Consider the following 27,678-nt stretch of genomic DNA (forward strand, 5'->3'; position numbering starts at 1 on the left):
TGTCAAGATCTCAGAGGATTTAACCTGGTCCCAAAATATTGATGCAGTTATAAAGAAGGCAAGACAGCGGCTATACTTTATTAGGAGTTTGAAGAGATTTGGTATGTCAACAAATACACTCAAAAACTCTATAGATGTACCGTAGAGGACATTCAGACAGGCTGTATCACTGTCTGGTATGGAGGAGAGGCTACTGCACTGGACCGAAAGAAGCCGCAGAGGGTTGTAAAATCTAGTCAGCTCCATTTTGGGTACGAGCCTACAAAGTACCCAGGACATCTTCAGGGAGCGGTGTCTCAGAAAGGCAGCGTCCATTATTAAGGATCTCCAGCACCCAGGGCATGCCCTTTTCTCACTGTTACCATCAGGTAGGACGTACAGAAGCCTGAAGGCACACACTCAGCGATTCAGGAACAGCTCTTCTCCTCTGCCATCTGATTCCTAAATGGACATTGAACCCTTGGACACTACCTCACTTTTTAAATATATATTATTTCTATTTTTTGCATGTTTTAAATCTATTCAATATACATATACTGTAATTGATTTCTTTATTTATTCTTTTTTTTCTTCTATATTACTGTATGTATTGTATTGAACTGCTGCTGCTAAGTTCACAAATTTCATGACACATGCCGGTAATAATAAACCTGATTCTGATTCTGATTCTTAAGAAAACCGTCAACCTGCGCAGCAGCTTTGAGTGTCCGATGGAATGAACCACTTCACACTTATCTGGGTTGAACTCCATCTGCTACTTCTCAGCCCAGTTTTGCATCCTATCAATCTCCCACTGTTGACAGCTCTCCACACTATCCACAACACCCCAATCTTTATGTCATCAGCAAACTTACTAACCCATCCCTCCACTTCCTCATCCAGGTCATTTATAAAAATCACAAAGAGTAGGGGTCCCAGAACAGATCCCTGAGGCACACCACTGGTCACCGGCCTCCATGCAGAATATGACCTGTCTACAACCACTCTGTCTTCTGTGGGCAAGCCAGTTCTGGGTCCACAAAGCAAGGTCTCCTTGGATCCCATGCCTCATTACTTTCTGAAGGAGCCTTGCATGGGGAACCTTATCAAATGCCTTACTGAAATCCATATACACTACATCCACTGCTCTACCTTCATCAGTGTGTTTTGTTACATCTTCAAAGAATTCAATCAGGTTATAAGGCATGACCTGCCCTTAACAAAGCCATGCTGACTATCCCTAATCAGATTATGTCTCTCCAAACGCTCATAAATCTTGCCTCTCAGGGTCTTCTCAACAACTTGCCCACCACTGAAGTCAGACTCACTGCTCTATAATTTCCTGGGTTATTTCTACTCCCTTTCTTGAACAAAGGAAAACATTTTCAACCCTCCAATCCTCTGGTACTTCTCCTGTCCCTATTGATGATGCAAAGATCATAGAACATTAATAGAACATAGAAAAGTACAGCACAGTACAGGCCCTTTGGCCCACAATGTTGTGCAGACCCTCAAACCCTGCCTCCCATATAACCCCCCACCTTAAATTCCTCCATATACCTGTCTAGTAGTCTCTTAAACTTCACGAGTGTATCTGCCTTCACCACTGACTCAGGCAGTGCATTCCATGCACCAACCACTCTCTGAGTAAAAAACCTTCCTCTAATATCCCCCTTGAACTTCCTACCCCTTACCTTAAAGCCATGTCCTCCTGTATTGAGCAGTGGTGCCCTGGGGAAGAGGCACTGGCTGTCCACTCTATCTATTCCTCTTATTATCTTGTACACCTCTATCATGTCTCCTCTCATCCTCCTTCTCTCCAAAGAGTAAAGCCCTAGCTCCCTTAACCTCTGATCATAATGCATACTCTCTAAACCAAGCAGCATCCTGGTAAATCTCCTCTGTAATCTTTCCAACGCTTCCACATCCTTCCTATAGTGAGGTGACCAGAACTGGACACAGTACTCCAAGTGTGGCCTAACCAGAGTTTTATAGAGCTGCATCATTACATTGCGACTCTTAAACTCTATCCCTCGACTTATAAAAGCTAACACCCCATAAGCTTTCTTAACTACCCTTAAAGTTGTGAGGCAACTTTCAAGGATCTGTGGACATGTACCCTGAGATCCCTCTGCTCCTCTGCACTACCAAGTATCCTGCCATTTACTTTGTACTCTGCCTTGGAGTTTGTCCTTCCAAAGTGTACCACCTCACACTACTCTGGGTTGAACTCCATCTGCCACTTCTCAGCCCACTCTGCATCTTATCAATGTCTCTCTGCAATCTTTGACAATCCTCTACACTATCCACAACACCACCAACCTTTGTGTCATCTGCAAACTTACCAACCCACCCTTCTACCCCCACATCCAGGTTGTTAATAAAAATCACAAAAAGAGGTCCCAGAACAGATCCTTGTGGGACACCACTAGTCACAATCCTCCAATCTGAATGTACTCCCTCCACCACCACCCTTTGCCTTCTGTAGGCAAGCCAATTCTGAATCCACCTTGCCAAACTTCCCTGGATCCCATGCCTTCTAACTTTCTGAATAAGCCTACCGTGTGGAACCTTGTCAAATGTCGAACATTTGAAAAAGAGTAACGACCCTTTATAAAGCTTGTTTGCTCTTTAAAAATAATTTTACCCAAAATATTCTCCAACCGATTGGCCATTATCTTTGACAGAATCTTAGCATCGACATTCAATAATGAACTAGGTCTATATGAGGCACAGTCAGTAGGATCTTTATCTTTTTTAAGAATTAAAGAAATAGAAGCCTCATAGAAAGTAGAGGGTAAATCACCTTTCACAAAAGAATCCTTAAACATTTCCAACATATACGGAGAAAGCAATTTTCCAAATTTTTAATGAAATTCTACAGGATAGCCATCAAGTCCGGGGGCCTTACCAGATTGCATTGAAAAAATAGCTTGATGAATTTCAGCTTCAATAATTTGGGCATCAAGAGTTTTTTGATCCTCAACAGAAATTTTAGGAAAAGCAATCTTTCATAAGAAAGCATTCATTTCAGAAGAATCTACTGGACATTGAGATTTATAAGGTTCAGTATAAAAATCTTATTAATTTCTTCATATTCTCAAGCCAGGGTACCATCTTTCCTACGAATTTTCAAAATTTTCCTTTTGGCTCTAGCCGTTTTTAATTGAGATGCAAGCAGTTTATTATTTTTATCTCCAAACATATAAAATTGCCTCTTTAACTTAAGCAAATAGCCTTCAATAGGATGAGTTAATAACAGGTTATATAGTGATTGAAGTTCCACCCTTTGTTTGAATAAATCAATATTAGGGGAAATTGCATAAATATTATCTAAGGCTTTAATTTGTTTTGAAATGGAATCTAATTCTGCTTTAGTCTGTTTTTTAAGCTTAGCTGAATAAGAAATAATCTGACCACGTAAAAATGCTTTAAATGTATCCCATATAATTAATTTGCACGTACACCCTATATCATTAAAAAGAAAATATTCTTTTATCTGGGTTTTTAATGAAACTGACAAAGTCAGAGTTTTGCAATAATGTCTGAGACGTGTGCCATGGAAGAATGATATCATCAAATACAAAAGACAAACTCAGAGGCGCATGATCAGATATAGCAATAGTGTCATATTCACAATTTTTAACACTAGGCAAGAAGCGGGGATCGATTATAATATAATCGATCCTCGAATATTTTTTATAAACATATGAAAAGAAAGAATATTCTCTGTTATCAGGGTGCAAATACCTCCATAATTCGATCAATCCAAAAGCGGTCAAAAAGGAGTTAATAAGTGACGTGGAGCAACTTGGAAGTCGCTGATTGGTTGAGCTCTTGTCAATCAAAGGATTTAAACAACAGTTAAAATCCCTGCCCATTATCAACATATATTCATTTAAATCAGGCAGTAAAGCAAATACCTTTTTAAAAAAAGGATCATCTTAGTTAGGACCGTACAGATTGACCAAAACAACTTTTCTGTTGCAGTTCACTCCTTTAACAATTAAAAATCTACCATTAGAATATGACTTAATATCCTCTTAAGTAAATATATTGGATTTAATAAAAATGGACATGCCTTTAGTTTTACTCTGAGAAGTGGAGTGAAACTGCAAACCCCTCCACCATCCAAAACATCTATGTGTCTCTTGAGCAAAAATTATATCAGGTTGGAATCGGTTAATAATTTTAAAAGTCTTTTTTCTTTTGATAGGATGATTCCAACCACGTACATTCCAACTTACTACATTAATCTGTTTAAATACCATACTATAATTTTATTCTACTTTACACATGCGCAGAGCACATACCAATATGGGATGATCAAAAATGGCGGTGATGAAGAATACAACCACATAGAAAACACGCATGCTCCGGAACAACCCAATGGGAAAAAACTTCTAACTCTAACCCCACCCTCCTTCCCCCAAAGCCCAGAAAAAGGCAAGCAACCTATGATAGTATACGAAGCCAAGGACTGCTCTGTCTGTACAGAAAAAAAAATTTTAAAGGATTTTCTCTCCCTCCCCCTAGTTAAAAAAAACCTGACTGACCTTGTAAGAAAAACAATAAAGTTTCAACAAAGGGAAGTATTTACATTCCAGCATCTATTAAACAAGAAAGAACCAAAATAATGTTATCTCTTAAAAAGAAAAATCAGTGCCATTTTTAATGTAACATTAAATCCCTAAAAAAAACTTTAAATTCAGTTATAAGATGTTATAATAAAGCAGAAAATAAGTTAATAGCATATTTAACCCACTAAATTTTCAAAAATACCAATTAATAATAAGTAATTGAACCCTCCCCTAAATATATATATAAAAAGGAGCCCCATCAGTAGGAAAAACTACCAATTAGTTAATTAAGAAAGAAACAAAAAAAAAATCAAGCCAGATATTAGGTTAAAGAAACAAGTCCCTTTATCTTCTTTGCTCAGTCGAATGTCCGCGTAACCATTTAAACAGTCATACTTGAACCATAGATCTTCTTTCCAAAGAAAAAACAATAATATGCAATAATGAACAAATCTCCTTATCTTCTTGTATTAGTCTCTCGATGGAATATCCAAGTAACCTTCATAAATCTTCTTTCTGAAATGCCAATAATATACAGATAACCAAACAACCTTTCAGATAGTTCATTCAGTAGCAGCGTCGGTAACGACGGCAGGTATAGTTTGAACTGTTACGTACCCCGTAACTGGGTTGCCAAACCAGCAGAAATGGATCACTCAGTTGGAGTCTGGAGTACTAGAACTAAGAAAGTTTTATTAAAGAAACAAGCAACACAGTAATCGAAAGGATAATAAATGCAACAGTTCAGCGATGATAAACACACGTGCACAGAATTAAGATAACAGCATCAATCAAGCTCTATCGTTGTCTAGGGGTTAGTGACCAAATTTAAAAGTGACTCAAAGTTCAGTCCAGTTTAGTAGTTCAGTTCGCAGTAATCGTTGCCATGGCGATGGACAACGTGGGGGGAGGGAGAGATAGAACAGGAACAACTGATCATTCAGACACGGCTTCACTCACAGACCGGCGATATGGCTCACAAGCAGCTTTTGGGCGGGTCCTTGGTGATGTCACCTGAGGTCACCGACTGTGACCCCTCCTCCAGATGCGGTCAATCCTCTGCAGTGAACCCGGCACCCAGGCAAGGGCGGACACACACCGGGTTCCCGCTGATCGTACCTTTCCACCCTGGTCATTGTCTGGTACTTCTCACCCACTCGTGAGAGGCGCACCGCTTCCAGGGTCTCGTTACCTCGGGTGGCGTGTGTCCCTGTCTTAGTGAACCTGTCCCTTTTTATCCCCCTGCTGGGGTATCGCCTGTCCATCACTTCAAACAGTTCAGGGTTCAAAGGGGAGAGCCGCTCCAGACAGCTCTCTCTCTCCCACGTCCCTTCATTACGCATCTCCAGACGCTGCTCCATTGTTCCTTATCTCTCCTTCCCCTGAGGGCAGGTGGCAGACCAACTGCTGATGTCACTGATGCTAACCCAGGCCAGCAAAGATCTTAATTTTATGTGTATTCTCGTAACAGAACGAACTCCAGTGCGGCTTTTGGATCAAAAAATGTACGAGGAGGAGAGTTAAGAGGAAAAACTTTAATTCTTGTCTGGTAACGCAAAGAAAAAAACAGTTTCTTATCATATGCCTATTTCATTACCAGAGCAAATCTTGATCCTTGTTCCATTACTTCCTTCACATAATCCTCAAAAAAATGGAGCTCAGATTCCTTAAATCTAAAAACTCTCTGTTTTCTTGCCTGTCGCATTATTTAATCTTTAATTTTAAAGTGATGAAAACAAACCAAAACAGATTGTGGTTTATTTGGATCTTTAAATTTCGAAATAAAAGCTCTGTGTGCTCTTTCTATAGTAGGCGGCTGTGATAATATAGTAGGAAATAAAGTATGAAAAAGCTTATCAATTAGTTAATTAAGAAAGAAACAAAAAAAAACCTCAAACCAGATATTAGGTTAAAGAAACAAGTCCCTTTATCTTCTTTTCTCAGTCGAATGTCCGCGTAACCATTTAAACAGTCATACTTGAACCATAGATCTTCAGCAGTTAAATCTCCATCTTCAGCTCCTTCTTGCAGCCCAACAATTCATATATTCCTTTGGCGAGACCTAGTTTCCAGGTCTATAATCTTATTTTGATATCTTTCCAAATGAGTTGCAGCTTCAAACAATTTTTGCTTAGTTATCTTCAATTCCTCTTCATGTGTAATAACTTGAGTTTCCAAGTCTTTTAAGTTTTCCCAGAAATGACTTCATTTCATTGCTATTCTTTTCCAGTTGGCCTTTAATTGAATTCAGTGTCCGAACGATATCTTCAGCCCATGGTGGCATTTCATCAGATCTTTCCTTTTATACCTTTCCTTTCCCATTACCTTTGTCACTACGTTCAGACAAGTTCTTCCCACTCCTCGTAGACACAGACATATTGTTCCCCCTCAAGAATCAGCAAATAAAAATTTTAAATTCCAAGTTTAAACTAGGGGGAGAGAAACAAAACTAAGCGCAGCACAAAATTGCTGCTACTCCATTTGCAGACAGGCGTGGTCTTGCTCCCTGTTTCCTATACATGTCACACATCTCTCTCTTCTTCTTTATCAGAGTTGCAATATCCCTTGAGAACCAAGGTTCCTTATTCTTATTCACTTTGCCTTTAATCCTCACTGGAACATACAAACTCTGCACTCTCAAAATTTCCCCTTTGAAGGCCTCCCACTTACCAATCACATTCTTGCCAGAGGACAAGCTGTCCCAATCCACGCTTTTTAGATCCTTTCTCATTTCTTTAAATTTGGCCTTTTTCCAGTTTGGAACCTCAACCCAAGGACCAGATCTATCCTTGTCCATGATCAAGTTGAAACTAATGGTGTTGTGATCACTGGAACCAAAATGTTCCCCTCCACACTCTTCTGTCACCTGTCCTAACTGGTTTCCTAATAGGACATCTAATATTGCATCCTCTCAAGTTGGTACCTCTATATATTGATCTAGAAAACTTTCCTGAACACATTTTACAAACTCTAACCCGTCTAGACCTTTAACAGTATGGGAATCCCAATCAATATGTGGAAAATTAAAATCCCTAACTATCACAACTTTATGTTTCCTGCAGTTGTCTGCTATCTCTCTGCAGATTTGCTCCTCCAATTCTCGCTGAGTATTGGGTGGTCTATGATACAACCCCATTAATGTGGTCATACCTTTCCTGTTTCTCAGCTCCACCCATAAGGACTCAGTAGACAAGCCCTCTAATCTGTTCTGCCTGAGCACTGCTGTAACATTTTCCTGGACTATCAATGCCACCCCCCCCCCCCACCTCTATTCCTCTGCCTCTATCACGTCTGAAACATCGGAACCCTGGAACATTAAGCTGCCAGTTCTTCCCCTCCTGCAGCCAAGTTTCACTAATGGCTATAATGTCGTAATTCCATGTGTCAATCCACGCCCTCAGCTCATCAGACTTCCCCACAATACTCCTTGCATTGAAATAGACACACCGCAGAAGATTACCACCACCACACACAGCCCTTCTATTTGTGACTTTTAACATCATTTATTTTCACCCTCTGCTCTGGCAACCTCCAACTTAAATGCACCCAGTGACTTGTGCCTTACAGCCGCCTGTAGCAGCGAATTCCACAGATGTACTATACCCTGGCTAAAGAAATTCCTCATCAGAATACACTCGGTATTTCCAGCATTTGCAGAATCTTGTGTTTTCTGTCTGCATGAGTTAGAGGATTGTCCTTTGACATTTGACACATGGAACATCTGTTGATATTGAGTACATAGTTTGCGGTAACTTTGCTGCGTTAAAGTAGCTGCCAAGTGTTCGACAGGCAAATATTGACTGGTTTTGTACCATGTGACACGGGGGAACTGTTGATTCCCGAGACATTACCCAAAAGCCTGTGCGATTCAGAAATTGCTGTATGTGACCAGGCGACCAAATGTGCATGCACTAGTTCCCAGATATTGTGCATGCATTCAAAGGAGGAGAGGCTCAGAAGGATTGGCCACAACGAGGAGCGGGGGTTTCATCGCCACTGGCATCCGAACTGCGATTGAGGGACAATCACTGTGAGCTCCTGCACCCTGGGACAGTCCCGGTCCTTTCCTTCTTTCTCAGCCCCGTGATCCATACCCAGGACCCTTGGGGCTTTCCACTGATGAGCGAAGGTGTTGGCAGCATTTCTGTGGTGCATGCGTATCGCTGGATCTGTGACTGATAGATGAGTTTCTTGTTCGTGGGGTCTTCTGGGTAAAGAGGCAGTCAACACTCAGGGAGCGGATGGACTACCAAACACTGCCGAGTTCTAAATCCAAGGATTGGCCACTTGGAACAAAAATATAGTTCCCAGTTAATGTCTGAAGAGTTGTACTTTCCCGTCAGTGAGAATGTCAATTAGTGATGTATGGGGGGAAAAAAGAACAAAACATCAACTTTAGTTCTTGAGAAGATCACCTTTGTTTGACTTCCTCTTGTTCTGGACCTTTCTACCCGTGAAAACATGTTTTGTTCCATGCTGTCTGGGTACATAATGATTTCAAACACCTTTGTCCTGGGTAACAAGTAACCTGTAGATTTAACGTCACAAATATGCCACATTGTAATGAGAAATACTAATGTCCTGTCCCTCATTGGCATGGCTACTGTCAATCACCTGGGGTGGGTGGGTCAGCGTAATTAGAAAGTCTCCAGGATTAGCCATGTAACATCACGGGTTCTTTGTAACGCTGTGGGATATGACCAGAACTTGACATAATACCAATGGAGAGAGATCTAAAGAGACAAACAGAGCCAAGTCACAGACTAATGAGCAGAAATGGCCCATTCTGATACAGATAGGGGAATTTGATAGTCAGGATGCCTGATCTATGCCCAGATAGAAGATGAGTTCCTCCAGCTTGAGTTGAATTTCATAACAATGTGATGTCAGAGCTCAGCACAGACTAAAATCTCACGGGAAATACTGTCCTTCACCCATTGATGTCTTTTGCAAATATTTTTACAGGTTTGAAATGGCAGAACACTTGTGCGCAGGAATCTCAAATACAACAACATGTCAGTTTTGCTGTCTCTGACTGGATATTTAAGGCGTGACCAGATATTTTCTTTGCAACACCAACACATCTGTTTTCGATCCTTGGCGATGAAGAATTATCTCATCCCAATTGGAAGCGTGTTTTGTGTCTGAAGTTTTCTGTTGTAACTCAGTGAAATCCACTGGAACCGGGGCACTGAGAACACACCAGCATTTATTCACTGGAGATCAGTTCTTCAACTGTATTGATTGTACAACGGATTCAAAACATCTGACATCTGACTTTCTGAATTGCCAGAGAATTGATCGCAGTGAGATATCATTCTCCTTCTCTCAGTGTGGGAAGGGATTCGCTCACCACCTACCCGCAGACACACCAGTCACAGTCACAGTGGGGAGAGGCCATTCACCTGTTCTGTGTGTGGGAGGGAACTACTCAGTCATCCAGCCTGAAGATACATTAGCAAGTTCACACCATAGTGAGATGTTCCACCTGTTCTGACTGCGGGAAAGGGTTCACAAACATCAGTGAGTTCACACTGAGAACATGCCATTCACCTGCTCAGACTGTGGTACGGAATTCACATCGTCATTGAACTTGAAAGTACATCGGCGAGTTCACACTGGGGAGAGGCCATTCATCTGCTCAGACTGTGGGAAGGGATTCACTCGGTCATCTCACCTACTGAGACACCAGTTAGTTCACACTGGCGAGAAACCATTCATCTGCTCAGACTGTGGGAAGGAGTTCACTTGGTTACCTGACTTGAAAGTACATCAGCGAGTTCACACTGGGGAGAGACCATTCATCTGCTCTGACTGTGGGAAGGGATTCACTCGGTCATCTCAACTGTACGCACATCAGCGAGTTCACACTGGGGAGAGGCCGTTCACCTGCTGGGAATGTGGGAAGGGATTCACTTACTCATCCACGTTACTGAAACACCAGTTAGTTCACACTGAGGAGAAACCGTTCACCTGTTCCGAATGTGGGAAGGGGTTTTCTCAGTCATCCACCCTTGTGAAGCATTACCGAATTCATACCGGGGAGAGGCCGTTCACATGTTCTGAATGTGGGAAAGGCTTCATTCAGGCTGTTCAACTGAAGGAACATCAGCGAATTCACACTGGAGAGAAACCGTTCTCCTGCTCAGACTGTGGGAAGGAATTTAATCGGTCATCTCAACTGTACGCACATCAGCGAGTTCACACTGGGGAGAGGCCGTTCACCTGCTGGGAATGTGGGAAGGGATTCACTCGGTCATCTCACCTACTGAGACACCAGTTAGTTCCATTCATAGAAACATAGAAAATAGGTGCAGGAGTAGGCCATTCGGCCCTTCGAGCCTGCACCGCCATTTATTATGATCATGGCTGATCATCCAACTCAGAACCCCGCCCCAGCCTTCCCTCCATACCCCCTGACCCCTGTAGCCACAAGGGCCATATCTAACTCCCTCTTAAACATAGCCAATGAACTGGCCTCAACAGTTTCCTGTGGCAGAGAATTCCACAGATTCACCACTCTCTGTGTGAAGAAGTTTTTCCTAATCTCGGTCCTAAAAGGCTTCCCCTCTATCCTCAAACTGTGACCCCTCGTTCTGGACTTCCCCAACATCGGGAACAATCTTCCCGCATCTAGCCTGTCCAATCCCTTTAGGATCTTATACGTTTCAATCATATCCCCCCTCAATCTTCTAAATTCCAACGAGTACAAGCCCAGTTCATCCAGTCTTTCTTGATATGAAAGTCCTGCCATCCCAGGAATCAATCTGGTGAACCTTCTTTGTACTCCCTCTATGGCAAAGATGTCTTTCCTCAGATTAGGGGACCAAAACTGCACACAATACTCCAGGTGTGGTCTCACCAAGGCCTTGTACAACTGCAGTAGTACCTCCCTGCTCCTGTACTCGAATCCTCTCGCTATAAATGCCAGCATACCATTCGCCTTTTTCACCGCCTGCTGTACCTGCATGCCCACTTTCAATGACTGGTGTATAATGACACCCAGGTCTCGTTGCACCTCCCCTTTTCCTAATCGGCCACCATTCAGATAATAATCTGTTTTCCTATTTTTGCCACCAAAGTGGATAACTTCACATTTATCCACATTAAATTGCATCTGCCATGAGTTTACCCACTCACCCAACCTATCCATGTCACCTTGCATCCTCTTAGCATCCTCCTCACTGCTAACACTGCTGCCCAGCTTCGTGTCATCCGCTCAAACTGTGAGAAGGAGCTTATCCACGCTGCAAGGACAGTGGTGGGTTTACACTGTGGTGAGGGCAGTCACCAGCTCTGAATGTGGGATGGGTTTCAATCAGTCATTCATCCTTGTGTCACCCTACTGAGTTTTGCCTCATCACTAATTGGAGAGATCAGAAGCTTGAGAGGATGCAATTCACTCAGGTTCGCCAGTCAAGTATTAGCAGCAGTGGTTGAGGCCAGGTTATTTTTGAGGTTTCAGCAGTGGCCAATCAGCATTCAGGATTGATTATCAAGATGTTGTGAAGAACGGGCGAACACAAACGCAGGACACTGGCACGGAGATAGAGTTGGGATGCAGACGAGGGTGTGAGCATGGCTGGAGTTGAACGGCAAACAGGAGAATGAACGGAAAGGCAGGTGGCAGGCAATCCTTTATCTTGACATGGAGCATTGCTGCAGCTGAACGGCAAATGGAAAGGCAGGCGGCAGGCAATACTTATCTTGACACAGAGTGACAGAGTTACACAGGCAAACCTCGGTACTGAAGTAAATCCTAAGCAGCCGAGAACGTGAATTATCACACTGGCTGAAACAACGATCTGGCAATGAGTGGATGCAAAGCCGGGGTTTTTACTCTGCAGGTTTAGATGAGGATCAGGTGTCGCAATCAAGGAGCCCAGGAGAACACGGGGAAAAGGGAATTTGGAGAATATAAGGAATTAATGGTTGGGACCATGACAGTATTTCCCCCCCCCCCACGACAATGGGAGCCTCCAGGCGAACCACCAGGCTTGCCCGGATTGTCGACGATCCGGGCAGGTGGAGGGGGTTTGGCAAGAGGGCACAGCAGGCTGACAAAGACAGGTTTCAGTTGGGAGATGTGGAACGTGGGATGAATGCGCATGGATCTGGGTAGCTTGAGTTTTATGTTGTCGTTTTATGCGTTCTGGACTTGCCTCTCTTTTACGCCTTTTTTAATCACAGGAGATGGTTGATTTCTTGATCTTGTAACTGATACTGGTGCTGGAGATTTTCCCGACTTTAAATCAGTTGTTGGTTTTTCTCTTGTGGAAGTCAGTGAATGCTTTTCTTGCTCAGTTACAGACAAGTACTCAGGACTGCTTACTTTCTTAGCTGCACGAGTGATTGGTTTGCTCTGGCTACTTACATCACTGGTCAGGTTTCTTGCTTCACTTCAATCTTTGTAGTCTTTTCTCGCGATTGGGTCCGACTTTACTGCTCTTGTGCTTGAACTGGTATGGCTTCAACACGTTCATCCACTACAGCCAATTTCTCCTCTAATTTGTCTTCAGATCTTATCAAATTTTCAAATTGCACCACGTTTCCTGGAGAAGTGTGTGCAATATCCTTAGTATCCAGTCTGCTGTCTTTTAAATGCAACTGGGAATTTTCTATATCAGTTCCTTCATTATTAGCCTGATCATTTTCAAATTTTTCACTTGACTTAGAGAATGTATTTTCAGATTTTTCTTCTGTGCTATTTGTTTCATTTTCTTCTAAACGCCATTCTTTTAACTTGAAATGTACAATATACTTTTTCCCTTCTACAATTTCTTCATTTTTAATATCTGTATGCAGTTTTGGATCAGGACTGATCATACTCCACTTTATGACTCTTTTACATTTCATTACTTTTGGTCATTTCCACCTCCTCCACATACTCTGCCACATCTTTCAGCTTATTACTCGTCTCTGCTTTGTTCTCTTCATGATCTGTCTTAGGCTTGGATAAAACAGCTGACAACTTGATCTCTTTTACTTCTAATTTCTCATTACAACGCAGATCTGGAACTTTATCCTTAGAACATGACTGGTTGTTTCCAAATTACCCCCTTCAGATCCTTTCCCACCACCTTGTGCTTTCTGGACGGGACAGGCTATACCGCTGACTGGTGGGTAATGAGGCTCCGGGGGAAGGGATGATTGCAGGCAAGAGGAATGGCAGAACGAGCTCCAGCTGACTGTCTTCTCGGTGGACCAGTCGATGTGGGGGTTATGGCGGCTTAGCCACGGGTGACCGAGAACTAAAGGGGCCTGAGGAGAAGGGATTAGATTGAACCGTATCTGTTCCCGATGGTTTCCAGAGAGAAGGAGAAGCAGGGGTTCCGTGCAGCGCGTGACTTGGGCCAGGAGTCCACCGTCTTGCACATTGACGTCCAGGGGGGTACACAATGGCTCACGAGAAATACCGGCTTGGAAGGCTAGGCTTTCGTCCAGGAAGTTTCTCTCTGCGCCGGAGTCCACTAGCGCTAGCAGAGGCAGGGACTGTTGATTAAAACACAGAGTGGCTTGAGGCTGCATCCGGGGTCGGGGGATGAAAGGGACTGGCTCACCAGGGTCTCCACTGCTACTGGTGAGCACCCCCCCTCCTTTTTGGCCGAAGGGGACAAGTGGCAAGGAAGTGGCCGGACTGACCGCAATATAGACACTTGCCCACTCTCATTCTCCGGAAACGTTCAGCGGGAGAAAGGCGGGCCCACCCCAGCTGCATTGGTTCCTCTCCCGGGGCGGTCGAATCGGCAGGGCTGGGAGCCACTCGGGGTGCAGGAGGGGGAGGGAGGCTTGTTCTGGCGAGAGGCGGTAAAGAGAGCCGAGAAGTGGCCAAAGGTGGTAGACGACCAGTTCTCTCTCTCTACGGTGCTCCCAGAGGCGATTGTTGAACCTACATACATCAAAGTTGCTGGTGAACGCAGCAGGCCAAGCAGCATCTATAGGAAGAGGCGCAGTCGACGTTTCAGGCCGAGACCCTTCGTCAGGACTAAGGGTCTCGGCCTGAAACGTCGACTGCGCCTCTTCCTATAGATGCTGCTTGGCCTGCTGCGTTCACCAGCAACTTTGATGTATGTTGCTTGAATTTCCAGCATCTGCAGAATTCCTGTTGATTGTTGAACCTGGTGGCTTGGCCAGGGAGATCAGGGAGACCAGGCTGTCGGAATTGTCTCTCACCGCCAACTCGTCCTGCAGCAGGTCGCTAAGTCCACCCCGAAATACCCCCTGGAGCGTCTCATCGTTCCACCCCGAGTCGGCTGCTAATGTCCGGAACTCCACTGAATATTCAGCAACACTGCGGAAGCCCTGGTTGAGAGTGAGTAGGCGCTTGGCGGCGTCTTTACCATGGACTGGGTGATCAAAGATCTTTCTCATCTCCGCAGTGAAACTGGCGAAAGAGGAGCAGATATCAGGTTGGTTGTCCCAAACTGCTGTGGCCCATGCTAATGCGTTTCCCCTTAACAACCCAACGACATAAGCACTTTAGACTTATCTGTGGAGTAGGTCGACGGCTGTTGTTCGAACACCAGGGAGCACTGAAGGAGGAAACCCCGACACTTCCCCAAGTCTCCAGCGTAGTGCTCCGGCTCTGGTACGTGAGGCTCTCTGAGTTGGCTAGGCTGGGTTCCAGGTGTGGGTTGAGTAATATGAGTGGAGACATAGTCCACCTGGTTACCGATCTGCGTGACATGAGCAGACAGGGAACGGAGGTTCTTCGTGACCTCCCGGAGGAGTTGGTCGTGCTGTCCCAGTAGGGTACCCTGGCTGGCGAGGGCTTGTTGAAGGGTGTTTGTGTCCACTGGGTACATGGTGGCCAGATCATTCTGCTGCGAAGAAACGTAGGACACTGGCACGGAGATAGAGTTGGGATGCAGACGAGGGTGTGAGTGTGGCTGGAGCTGAACGGCAAACAGGAGAATGAACGGAAAGGCAGGCGGCAGGCAATACTTATCTTGACACGGAGTGACAGAGTTACACAGGCAAACCTCGGTACTGAAGTAAAACTTAGGATACACAATCTTAAGTGGCAGGGAACGTGAATTACCACACTGGCTGAAACAATGATCTGGCAATGAGTGGATGCAAAGCCGGGGTTTTACGCTGCAGGTTTAGATGAGAATCAGGTGCCGCAATCAAGGAACCCAAGAGAACACTGGGAAAAGGGAATTAGGAGAATATAGGGAATTAACGGTCGGGACCGTGACACAAGGAGATAATAAAGTTAAGCAGGAGCAAGTGGAGCGGTCATTGTTGGAGTGGACAGAGTTGAAGGGGAGACTTTGAGGCTTTACCTCTTTGAGGTTTCAGAGAAGAGAGCCTTCAATTAGAGAAGGCAAAATTATGCTGGAGGTAGAATTTTTTTTGCCCCCTTCTTTACATTTGCTCAGTTAGAACAGTCGAGATCCCAGGCAGGGAAGTGGAAGGCTCCTTTTGCGGGTTGTGGGAAGGCAGAGGACCTTCCTGTGAGAAGTTCATCCAGCTTCAGCTCCAAACAATCCACATTAAGGAGTTGAAGCTGGAACTTGATGAACTCCGGATCATTTAGGAGGCAGAGGGGTGATAGATAAGACATTTAGAGAGATAGGACATTTAGCTACACCCAAGGTACAGGACACAGGAAACTAGGTGACAGTGTGGAAGGGGAAAGGGGTTAGGGAGCCAGTGTAGAGTACCCCTGTGGTCATCCCCCTCAACAACAGGTATATCACTTTGGACACCGTTGGGGGGATGACATAGAAGAGGAAAGTCACAGTGGTCAGATCTCTGGTGACTCTGGCTCTGTGACTCGGAAGGGAAGTGGGGATAAGAGGTGAGCTCTGGTCATAGGTGATTCATTCATTAGGGGAACAGAAAAGAGGTTCTGTGGGTGAGAATGAGATTCCAGGATGGTATGTTGCCTCCTGCGTGCTAGGGTCTGGGACATCTTGGGTTGAGTACTCAGCATTCCTAAGGAGGGTGAACAGTGAAGGTTGTGGTCCATGTGGGTACCAATGATATGGGCTGGTGGAGTAACGAGGTTCTGCAAAGGGAGTTCAGGGAGTGAGTTGCTGAGTCAAGGGGCAGCTCATCCAGAGCTGTGATCTCAGGACTGCCATCTGTGCCACGTGCCAGGGGTAGGAAGAATAAACTGCTCAACACGTAGCTGAGGAGTTGGTGTACAAGGGATGGCATAAGATTTTTGGATTATTTGAGCCCACAAAGATTACAGCGTGAGTGCATTGGGGGTGTGGGGGCATCAGTGATGGTGGATGGTCGGGGCAGGCTGGTCTCTCTCTCTCTCTCTCTCTCACACACACACACACACACACACACACACACACACACACACACACACACAGCTATGGAGGGTGAAAGAGGAGGAGGGAGGGGGAGTGAGTAGGAGGTGAGTGAGAAGCAGAAGGGGAAATAAGGAGGATGGAGTTGGCGTGCCTACAAGAAAATGAATCATTCAACACTATATGGTTAACAGACTTTGATAATAAATTTACATTGAACTTGAACATTGCAATGTATTGTCTGTAAAACATGTACTGATGAGAAATGGTCTCAGTGAAGATCCGAGAGTGGAAAGTGAACCGGTGTTCAGCCCCACTGCTCTGTGCCAGACAAGAACCCCTATCTGAGTCTGTCCCATCTGTCTGTGCTTGACACGTCTCACTCTAAAGTTTCCTCTTTCTGTACCTGTCCCTGTGTCTTTGATTTTCTTTCTCAACCTCATTTTCCTGCTTTCTCCCCATGACCTTTGATGCCTTTACTGATCAAGCACCAGTCAACCTCTGTTTTAAATAAACCCGATGACTTGGCCTCTGAGCCACCCATGGCAATGATTTCCATGGAATTACCACCTGCTGGCTAAAGAAATTCCTCCTCATTTCTCTGGTATTAGACATTTTGACCCAGAAGGTTAAAAATGGCAGCTCTCTACTCTATCTATACCTCCTATAATCTGATCAGGCTATTTCAGGTCACCCCGAGCCTCCTCCACTCCAGAGAAAACAGCCCAAGTTTGTCTGAGCTCTCCTTACACAGTTGCTCGTGCCTCCAATCCAGAAAACATCCTGTTGAACTACTTCTGCACCCTCTTTAATTTATGAGTAAATGGAGAATTATAGTGGAGAAAAGGGAATGACAGAGGCAGGAGAGAGGAGCTGGCCAAAGTTGATTGGAATGGCACACTAGCAGGATGACAGCACGGCAGCAATGGCTGGGGTTTCTGTGGCCAATGCAAAAGGCACAGGATAGATCCATCCCAAAGATGAAGAAGAATTCTAAAGGGAAGATGAGACAATCATGGCTGACAAGGGAATTCAAAGAAAGCATGAAAACAAAAGGGAGGACATTCAATATGGCAAAAAAAATTGTGGGAATCTGAAGCTTTACAAGCCAACAGACACCAACGAAAGGAAGGAATAATGAGGCAAAAGGTGATCTATGAAGTTCAGCTACAGTAAAATAAGACCATCGGACATTGGAGCAGAAGTGGGCTATTTTACCCATTGAGTCTGCTCTGCCATTTCACCATGGATAATCCATTTTCCCTCTCAGCCCCAATCTCCTGTTGTCTCCCCATATCCTTTCATGCCCTGACTAATTGAGAATTTATTAACCTTTGTCTTAAGTATACCCAACAGCTTGGCCTCCACAGTCGCCTGTGGCAACAAGTTCTATAGATTCAACACTCTGGCGAAAGAAATTACTCCTCTTCTGAAAGGACACCCCTCTATTCTGAAGCAGTGTCTATTGGTCTTAGACTCCCCCGTGCGTGATATTCCATCAGATTTGTCAGGCAAGATCTTTCCTTTAGCAAACCATTCTGACTACAGCTTGTTTTATCATTTACCTCCAAGTACGCTGGCTGGTGGCGTAGTGGCATCAGCGCTGGACTGCGGGGCGGAGGTTCTGAAGTTCGAATCCAGCTGGCTCCCCTGCACGCTTTTCATCCATGCGGGGTTAAGAGCTGGTGATCTCTTTGAAAAAAAAACTCACCTGGCAGAAGACAATGGCAAGCCACTGCTGTAACTTGCCTCGTATACGAATCCCAACTACGTCAGAATGACGTGGGCGGAAGTTGTCCGCTACCCGGAAAAATTCCGGATGCGACCTACATTACTATTACGATGAGGCACGAATTGAAATCAACCCTGACTAGTCAAAGCAAAATTGTTAATGAAACAGCAACAAAGGTTCCTTCTGTCCTGTGTATGATGGTATTCCTGGCCCCTGAAGGCTGGAGGAAATGGTGGGTGATTGATTAATTAGAGTGTCAATAGTGACAGGTAGAGGGCATCAGAATGAGGTTTAGAGGGAAATTCCATTAGCCATGATTGAATGGTGGAGAAGACTCAATGGACTGAATGGATATTTCTGCTCCTATGACTCACGATAGAGAGGTGAGATGGTGAAGAGGTGCGGGTGCCCAGGTAGGAGGTGGTGTCGAGCACCTTTTCACTATGTCTTACAACAAACAACAATTAACTCAGAATCGATCAATCATAAGAGCGTTTATTTTACTTGCAGCAGGGGAAGACTAGCACCACACAAGGACTGGTAATAGCTTTGGAAAAATGCACAGACAATACAGTCAGTCCTTTGGACACAAGTTCAAGGACAGGGTGCATTCTGTTTGTCTGCTGAATCAGTGTATTTGGCATTCTTCCAATAACACAGCTGCGGGTCTGCAGTCAAGTGCTCAGGTACTATCAGCATCATGTTGCACGAACATTATTAGCAAAGCACTCTGATACAATATAGGTTCCAGCTTGTTACAGACAAAAATGCCATTTTGGTATGACAAGTGAAGTACATTTCCCCAGTGGTGGAAAAACATTCCTACACACCTTGCCCTCTGTGAAAATCCTTCCGACCCCTACACCACTCCTCATTTCTGTTAACACCTCAGATCCTTGCATTCCTCACCATCTGTGAAAATGTTTCTAATCCTACACTAATCACCATTCTGTGAATCCATCTGACCCCTACATCACTCGCCATCCCTGTAAAACCCTCCTCCATCCACTATGGTGTATTCAGGCAACAGCTGACCCAAGAAAGATGCCGACCGTGGCAGGTGGCAGGACTCACAAAACATATTCACACTAGCTGACATTTTTTTAAATAAACATACCAATTTGCATGGTTATCTTGACTAAACCCCCCTTGTCTCCTGTAAAAAAAGCTTTTCCCTTTTCTCAGTTCCTTTGTCTCTGCCACATCCATCACAGGATGAGGTTTTCCTTTCCAGGACATCAGATATGTCCCTATTCAAAGAATGGATTTCCCTCCCTTCATCATTGATGCTGATCTCACTCCCAGTTGCTTTATTTCTTTAAAATCTGCCTTCACGCCATTGTCCAGTCATTGATAGAGTCCCTCGTCCTCAGCCCATGAGCCTCCACACCCAACACATCCACAACTACACCTACGAGTCAGTCATGTTTATCTACTGTAACTGATGCTCCCAGTGCGGCCTCCTCTACACCAGTGAGAGCTGATGTAGATTGGGAGGCCTGTTTGTCAAGCACATTCTGCAAAAATCAGAATTTCCCGGTGGACAACCATTTTAAATCCACTCCTCATTCCCATTCCAACATGTCGGTTGATTGTTCTACTAACATGGTGTGGTCACTATTAGGTTGGAGGAGCAAACCCTCAAATTCCATCCGGGTAGCCTCCAACTTGTATAGTACGAACAGTGATTTCCTTTAACTTCAACAACCTTCTCTTTTCATCTACCCCCGTCCCCATTCTGTCTCCCCTTTCATCCCTGCTCCTCTCCTCCACTGCCTATCTGGTGCCTCTTTTCCTTCCCTTTCTTCCATGGGCCTCTCTCCTATCCTGTCTGATTCTTTCTTTTCAGCCCTTTGCCTCTTTCACCTATCACCTCCCAGCTTCTAACTTCATCACCCTCCCCTACGCACTCACCTTCATCCTCACCTGGCTTCACCTATCACCTGCTTGTGGTTGTGCCCGCCAGGGAAAAGTTATTTCTGGGCGGGGTGTTGTGTAAAGAATCAAATTTGATCAGGGAGTTTAAGGTAAAAGAACCCTCAGGAGACATTGATCAGAATAGGGCAGAAATCACCTGCAGTTTGAGAGGGGGAAGCTACAGTCTGATGCATCAATATTAGTGTAGTGAAAGGAAGTACAGGGGCATGAAAGAGGAACTCACAAAATTTTATTGTAAGGCGACACTTGTAAGGATGATGGTAGAACAGCAATGGCTGGAGCTGTTCATCTTGGCAGCTTCAGGGTGGAGGAACAACATCTTATATTCCATCTGGGTAGTCTCCAAATTGATGGCAGGAAAATTGATTTTTCCTCCCAGTTAAAAAAAATACTGCTCCCACTTTTTTTATTCCCCTCTCTGGCCTTCCTCCTCTACAGTTACGTAACTGTGATCTTAGCATTCATTTAGAGAGAACTAGAAGTAACTGTAATTCTGAGGCTTTATAAGGCATTGCTCAGAACGCACGTGGAGTATTATGAGTAGTTTTGGGCCCTTATTTAAGAAAGGAGGTGCTGGCATTGGAGAGATTCCAAAGGATGTTCACAAGAATGATTCAGGGTTAACATATTAGGAGTGTGTGATGGCTCTGGTGCATGTTGGTGCTTCGAGGAATGTGGTGGGGTGGTGGTCAGGGGGAATTTCAAATACTGAAATGCCTGGATAGAGTGGATGCAGAGAGGATTTTTCCTATAGTGGCGTTCAGGACCAGAGGGCATAGCCTCAGAATAGAGGGTAGCCCATTTCGAACAGAGATTAGGAGGATATCTCCCCTTTTGTCTTATGGTCTTATGGTTATGCTACATGATTGTGACTGATCTACCTAGTTCCAAGCTCCTGTGCTCATTCCCCTAACCCTCAGTTCCTTGCTTCCTTACATAATTATCCATCTCCACCTCAAATATACCCAGCCACCTGGCCGTCCTATCCTTGGGGGCAGAGAATCCCAGAAATTGTACACAAACAGAGAATTCCAGAAACTTCCACACGTCTCCATTTGAAATGAGCGGTCCCTTATTTAGCAGCAATAGACCCCTGGAGAGAGATACCCTGTCAAGATGCTGAACAGATACCCTGTCAAGTATCTGATATACTATAGTATATACAGATATACTATCAAGATGCTGAATTCTGGTCTTAGACTCACGCCATGGGAAGCATCCTCTCCACATCCACTCTATTAGGGCCTTTAACCATTCAATAAGGTCACCTCACATTCTTCTGAATCCTAGTGAATACAAGCCCAATGCAGTCAAACGCTCTTTAGTGATACAATAGAAATGAAATATCAGCAAGATATGGAAATGGAGTGACTAAAAAATGTTGCTTATTTCTGCAAAATGCTGGATGAACTCAGCAGGTCAGGCAGCATCAATGGAGAGGAATAACAGACATCCCACCCTGCAAAAACTCATTTCAGGGAGGTATCACCACCATTTCAGGTAGCACCCCCCCCCCGCAACACCATATTGCCCACCCCCCCCGCCTGTCAACCTCCAAGGGTGTATGTAATACTTTGTTTAGTGATTTTGTCTAATCTGTAAACCAAGTTGGGTATATGCAGCAAATGTGACATTAAAATATGTACTTATATTATATTACATTATCATGTTTATTCTATTACAACTTTAAGCAAGTCTACAGGGAGTTTGGCCTCATCACGAAGGACATCAATAGCGTAGCTCCTTAACAGCTAGCCAGCTAGTTTAAATAACGTTAGCTATGCTGTAATGACACCTGTTAAACTCACCTCAACATGTCTTTTACATTTTAACCCACCATGGGCAATAGAAAAGTCACTGTTGCAAACAGTGCAGCGAGCAACAGTGTCATTATTTTTGAGGCTGACTGTAAAGCCCACCCACAGAGAAAACTGATAGGTCTACTTCGCAGGGGTCCCCAACATTTTTTGCACCACAGACCGGTTTAATATTGATAATATTCTTGTGGACCGGCTGACGGGGGCGGGGGGGGGGCACGTGTTAATCACCACCAGAATATAGGTGATAAGTCAATAGCATCATAACATTTTAAGTAACGTTTGGATATTAAACACACAGAACATATTTTCCCCATATGAACATATAAGACCATTGCAACACACCAATATCGCTGAATCAGTGGGAGCCCTGGGCTTGTTTTCCTGCAACAAGACCGTCCCATCGAGGGGTGATTGGAGACAGTGATACTCAAAGGGGGTTCCAGTCTATTCCGCAATTTAGTTTTCATTGCATTCATTGCAGAAAACTCTGCTTTGCAGAGATATGATGTTGGAAATGGAAGCAACGTTTTCAGTGCTTCCGTGGCTATCCCAGGATATTTCACCTTGACTTTGATCCAGAATGCTGGCAGAGATGTTATGTCAAGCATACTTTTCAGCCCGCTGTCAGTTACAAGTTCGAGGAGTTGATCTTTTTCCTGCGCTGACATGGATGACGCATGGGTATTGACCTCGCGAGCGTTCAAGTTTAACAGTGCGTGACAGGGAATGAGGAAAGGTGCAAATGACTCATATCGTTTCATATCACCAAATCATATTGTTTCCTCACGGCCCGGTGTTTGGGGACCACTCTTAGCATGAAGAGAAACCAATCAGGATGCTCGCTCTCCCTCTCCCTCTCAAAAAAAAATCTATTTCCAGGATATTGTATATAATTTCTGGGCGTCAGGGAGCCACTATCGATATGCGGGAGACTCCCGGATCTTCCGGGAGAGGTGGGATGTCTGGAATAAACAGTTGACCTTTGGAGCTGAGACCCTTCCTCTGCCTAGATGTTGCCTGATCTGCTAAGTTCCCCCAGCACTTTGTGTGTTTTGCTCTGTATTTCCAGCATCTGCGGAATCTCATGTGTTTTCTATCTGCATTTGTATAGGAGAGTATCTTGATATTTGACATCTGTTGATATTGAGTACATAGTTTTTCATAGTCATACTTTATTAATCCTGGGGGAAATTGATTTTTGTTACAGTTGCTCCATAAATAATAAATAGTAATAGAACCATAAATAGTTAAATAGTAATATGTAAAAGTTTGCGGTATCTTTGCTGCGTTAAAGTAGCTGCCATGTGTCCTACAGGCAAATATTGACTGCTTTTGTACCATATGACACAGGACCTGCGATTCCTGCTATATTACCCAGAAGTCTCCGCGCTTCAGTGTTCGCAATCAGTAACCAGGCGAACAGATACGCATGAATAAGGATTAGAGCCCGTTCCTGGATATCACGCATGCGCAGCCAGTTGCTTGCTATCACGCATGCGTAGTGCCACAGACAGGCACTGGATAGCACGCATGCGCTCAGTCCAGGAGCGGCACGGAAGAATCGGTCGCAGGTAGGATCAGTTCTCCGCGCAGAGGGTCAGTCACACTGGCGTTCGAACAGTGACAGAAAGGCAATTTCTGTGATCTTCAGCCACACTGTGGTCCTGTACCTCGCGATGGTGGTGCCTGTCGTTTCCTTCTCTCTCAGGCCTCGGGGCGCTTTCTACTGATGAGCGAAGGTGCTGGCGCCATTTCAGCGGCGCATGCGCATCACTGCCCGAAGGAGAGGTTTCTCCTTCACTCCATCGGCCTCCGCGTCGTGCATAACTTCGCTATCTCCAGCCTTGTCCATTCGTCCCTCCTGGCACTTGTCCTTGCAAGCGGAACAGGTGCTACGCCTCCTCCCTCACCACCATTCAAACAGTCCTTCCAGGTGAGGCGACACTTAACCTGTGAGTCTGTTGGGATCATAGACTGTATCCGGTGCTCCTGGTGTGGTCTTCTGTATATCGGTGAGACCCGACGTAGATTTGGAGACCACTTTGTCGAGAACCTACCCGGCAGCTTGTCCGCCCAGTGGCCACCCATTTTAATTCCACTTCCCATTCCTATTCCAATATATCTATCCATACACTATAATTTCCTGGGCTATCCCTACTCCCTTTCTTGAATAAGGGAACAGCATCCACAACCCTCCAATACATTGGAACCTCTCCTGTCCCCATTGGTGATGCAAAGATCATTGCCAGAGGCTCAGCAATCTCCTCCCTCACTTCCCATAGTAGCCTGGGGTACATCCCGTCTGGTCCTGGTGACTTATCCAACTTGATGCTTTCCAAAAGCACCAGCACATCCTCTTCCTTAATATCTATATGCTCAAGCTTTTCAGTCCGCTGCAAGTCATCCCTACAATTGCCAAGATCCTTTTCTGTAGTGAATACTGAAGCAAAGTACTCATTAAGTACCTCTGCTATCTCTTCCAGTTGCAGACACACTTTTCCACTGTCACACTTGATTGGCCCTATTCTCTCACATCTTATCCTCTTGCTCTTCATATATTTGTGTGAAGAAAAAAATCGCACTCTCCTGTGGTCTTAGACTCCCCCACCACAGGAAGCTTTTTTACCACATCAGTTCTATCGAGACCATTCAAGATTTGATAGATTTTACAGTAAGGTGCCACTCATTCTTCTGAACTCCAGTGAGTGGAGGCCCTGAGCCATTAAACGCTCCCCATATGACAAGACTTCCATTCCCAGAATCATTTTTGTGAACCTCCTTTGAGCCCTCTCCAATGTCAGCACATCCTTTCTTAGATATGGGGCCAAAAACTGCTCCCAGTACTCCAAGTGAGGCCTTGCCAGTTCTTTGTAAAGCCTCAGCAATGCATCCTTGCTTTATGTTCTCGTCCTCTCAAAATGAATGCTAACATTGCATTGGCCTTCCTCATCAGCGACTTAAGCTGCAAATCAACCTTTAGGAAACCCTGCATGAGGACTCAGAAGTCTCTCTGAAATTTTTGAAACTTCTCTCCAGTTGGAAAATCATCTGCGCTTTTATTCTACCAAAGTCCATAACCAGGCCCTTCCCGAAATTCAGTCCTTCATCCATTGATGTCTTCTGTAAATCTTCCTACAGATAAGAAACAGCAAAATAATTTGTCCAGGAATTTCAAACACAACAACACGTCAGGTTTGGCATCTCTGTCTGGATATTTAAGAAGTGACCAGATATTTCCTTTGTGACACCAGTATGTCAGTTGTTGATCCTTGGAGATGAGGAAGTATCTCATCCCAGCTGGAAACGTGCTTTGTGTCTGAAATGAAGTTTTCTGCTGTCATTTAGTGAAACCCCACTGGAATTGGGGTGCTGAGAACACGAGCATTTGTTCACTGGAGATCAGTTCTTCAGCTGCATTGATTACGCAAGGGATTCACTACGTCTGAAATCTGACTTGATGAATAGACAGAGAATTAATAGAGAACTGTGGGAAGGGATACACTCACTCATCCCAGCTGCAGACATACCAATCAGTTCACACTGGGGAGAGGCTGTTCGCCTGCTCAGACTGTGGGAAGGGATTTACTTGGTCAGCTAAAATGAAGGCCCATCAGCGAATTCACACTGGGGAGAGGCCGTTCACCTGCTCAGTCTGTGGGAAGGGGTTTATTCGGTCATCTAATCTGAAAGTACATCAGCGAGTTCACACTGGAGAGAGGCCGTTCATCTGTTCTGAATGTGGGAAGGGATTCACTCAATCATCTGACCTATTGGTACATCACCGAGTCCACACTGGGGAGAGGCCTTTCACCTGTGCAGGCTGTGGGAAGGGATTCACTCGGTCATCCAACCTACGGAGGCACCAACGAGTTCATGCTGGCATGATGCCGTTCACCTGCTCTGATTGTGGGAAGGGGTTCACTCGGTCATCTAACCTGCTGAAACACCAGTCAGTTCACAATGGGGAATGCCCATTCACGTGCTCTCATTGTGGGAAGGGATTCACTCAGTCATCTAAACTGCTGGCACACCAGGCAGTTCACACTGGAGAGAGGCGATTCACCTGCTTAGACTGTGGGAAGGGGTTTACTCACTCATCTAAACTCAAGGTACATCTGCGAGTTCACACTGGGGAGAGGCCGTTCACCTGCTCAGACTGTGGGAAAAGGTTTACTCGGTCATCCAACCTACTGAGACACCAGCGAGTTCACACTGGGGAAATGCCGTTCACTTGCTCTGATTGTGGGAAGGGGTTCACTCGGTCATCTGATTTACTGACACACAAGTCAGTTCACACAGGGGCAAAGCCATTCACCTGCTCAGACTGTGGAAAGGGATTCACTCGGTCATCTGACCTAGTGGCACACCAATCAGTTCACACTGGGGAGAGGCCGTTCATCTGCTCAAACTGTGGGAAGGGATTCACTCGGTCATCTGAAATGAAAGTCCATCAGCGAATTCACACTGGGGAGAAGCCGTTCACCTGCTCAGTCTGTGGGAAGGGGTTTATTCGGTCATCTAATCTGAAGGTGCATCAGAAAGTTCACACTGGAGAGAGGTTGTTCACCTGTTCAGTATGTGGGAAGGGATTCACTCAGTCATCTGACTTACTGGTACACCACAGAGTCCACACTGGAGAGAGGCCATTCACCTGCTCAGACTGTGGGAGGAAATTCACTCGGTCATCTAACCTACTTGCGCACCGACGAGTTCACGCAGAGAAAAAAGATTAATTAAGATGCCGGCTGGATATTTAACCTTCACAGTTACTGAATCCAGAGTTAAGGTCAAAGTGACTGTTTTGAACATTGTAATTATTGCTGCTGTTCATCAAACATGTTTAAGTTGTTGGCCAGGGGATCAAAATAGTTACATTGTTGTTCGTGCTGAAGAAAGATCTCAACATGAAATATCAACTGTTTTCTCTTTCTCATAGATGCTGCCCGCCCTGCTGAGTTCCTCCAGCTTTTTGTGTGTTTTACAATAAATTGCAAGCTTTGACTAATTAAGAGTGTGTAATGAAATCACCCCCATCCACTGTTGAGAAACCTCTGTTAGCTGTGGATGGACTGGGACCCCCACCCTCCCCTGTGAGAAGCCTCCCCCAATGGCTATGGGTGTGCTGGAATCACTAGCCTCCACGGTGAGAAACCTCCCCCATCAGCTCTGGATGTGCTGGGACCACCCCGCTCCACTGTGGGAAACATCTCCCATAGGCTGTGGATGGGCTATTTCCACCCCCTTCCTCTTTTGTGAAAGTGGGAAGAGGCCAAAACACTGCCCCATTGGTGGTCTCATCCCCGTCTCTCCTGGACTGAAAGTCTTATCCCCAGCCTTTGCTGAACTGGTCTCATCCC

The 27,678-nt window shown here is 44.9% G+C and overlaps 2 protein-coding genes across 4 annotated transcripts in view; both read left to right on the top strand.

Annotated features, from left to right (window-relative positions):
• The window catches only part of LOC134340862 (zinc finger protein 91-like), a 52,590-nt gene that overhangs the window by 8,778 nt on the left and 16,134 nt on the right, over window positions 1–27,678 (top strand). The window contains exons 2-4 of the mRNA XM_063038436.1: window positions 9,525–10,761; window positions 23,824–23,917; window positions 25,787–27,036. Coding sequence (XP_062894506.1) covers window positions 10,102–10,761; window positions 23,824–23,917; window positions 25,787–27,036 — 2,004 coding nt within the window. The 5' untranslated portion in view covers window positions 9,525–10,101. The remainder of the gene's footprint in view (window positions 1–9,524; window positions 10,762–23,823; window positions 23,918–25,786; window positions 27,037–27,678) is intronic.
• LOC134340855 (placenta-expressed transcript 1 protein-like) overlaps window positions 23,859–27,678 on the top strand; it is a 106,940-nt gene continuing 103,120 nt past the window's right edge. For 2 of the 3 annotated variants that reach the window (XM_063038427.1, XM_063038429.1), the window contains exon 1: window positions 23,859–23,892. The gene's annotated coding sequence lies outside the window, so the exon portion shown is untranslated. The remainder of the gene's footprint in view (window positions 23,893–27,678) is intronic. The other variant, XM_063038428.1, reaches the window with a different exon arrangement.

This window comes from Mobula hypostoma, chromosome X2 (assembly GCF_963921235.1).
Source record: "Mobula hypostoma chromosome X2, sMobHyp1.1, whole genome shotgun sequence".
Taxonomy (NCBI): domain Eukaryota; kingdom Metazoa; phylum Chordata; class Chondrichthyes; order Myliobatiformes; family Myliobatidae; genus Mobula; species Mobula hypostoma.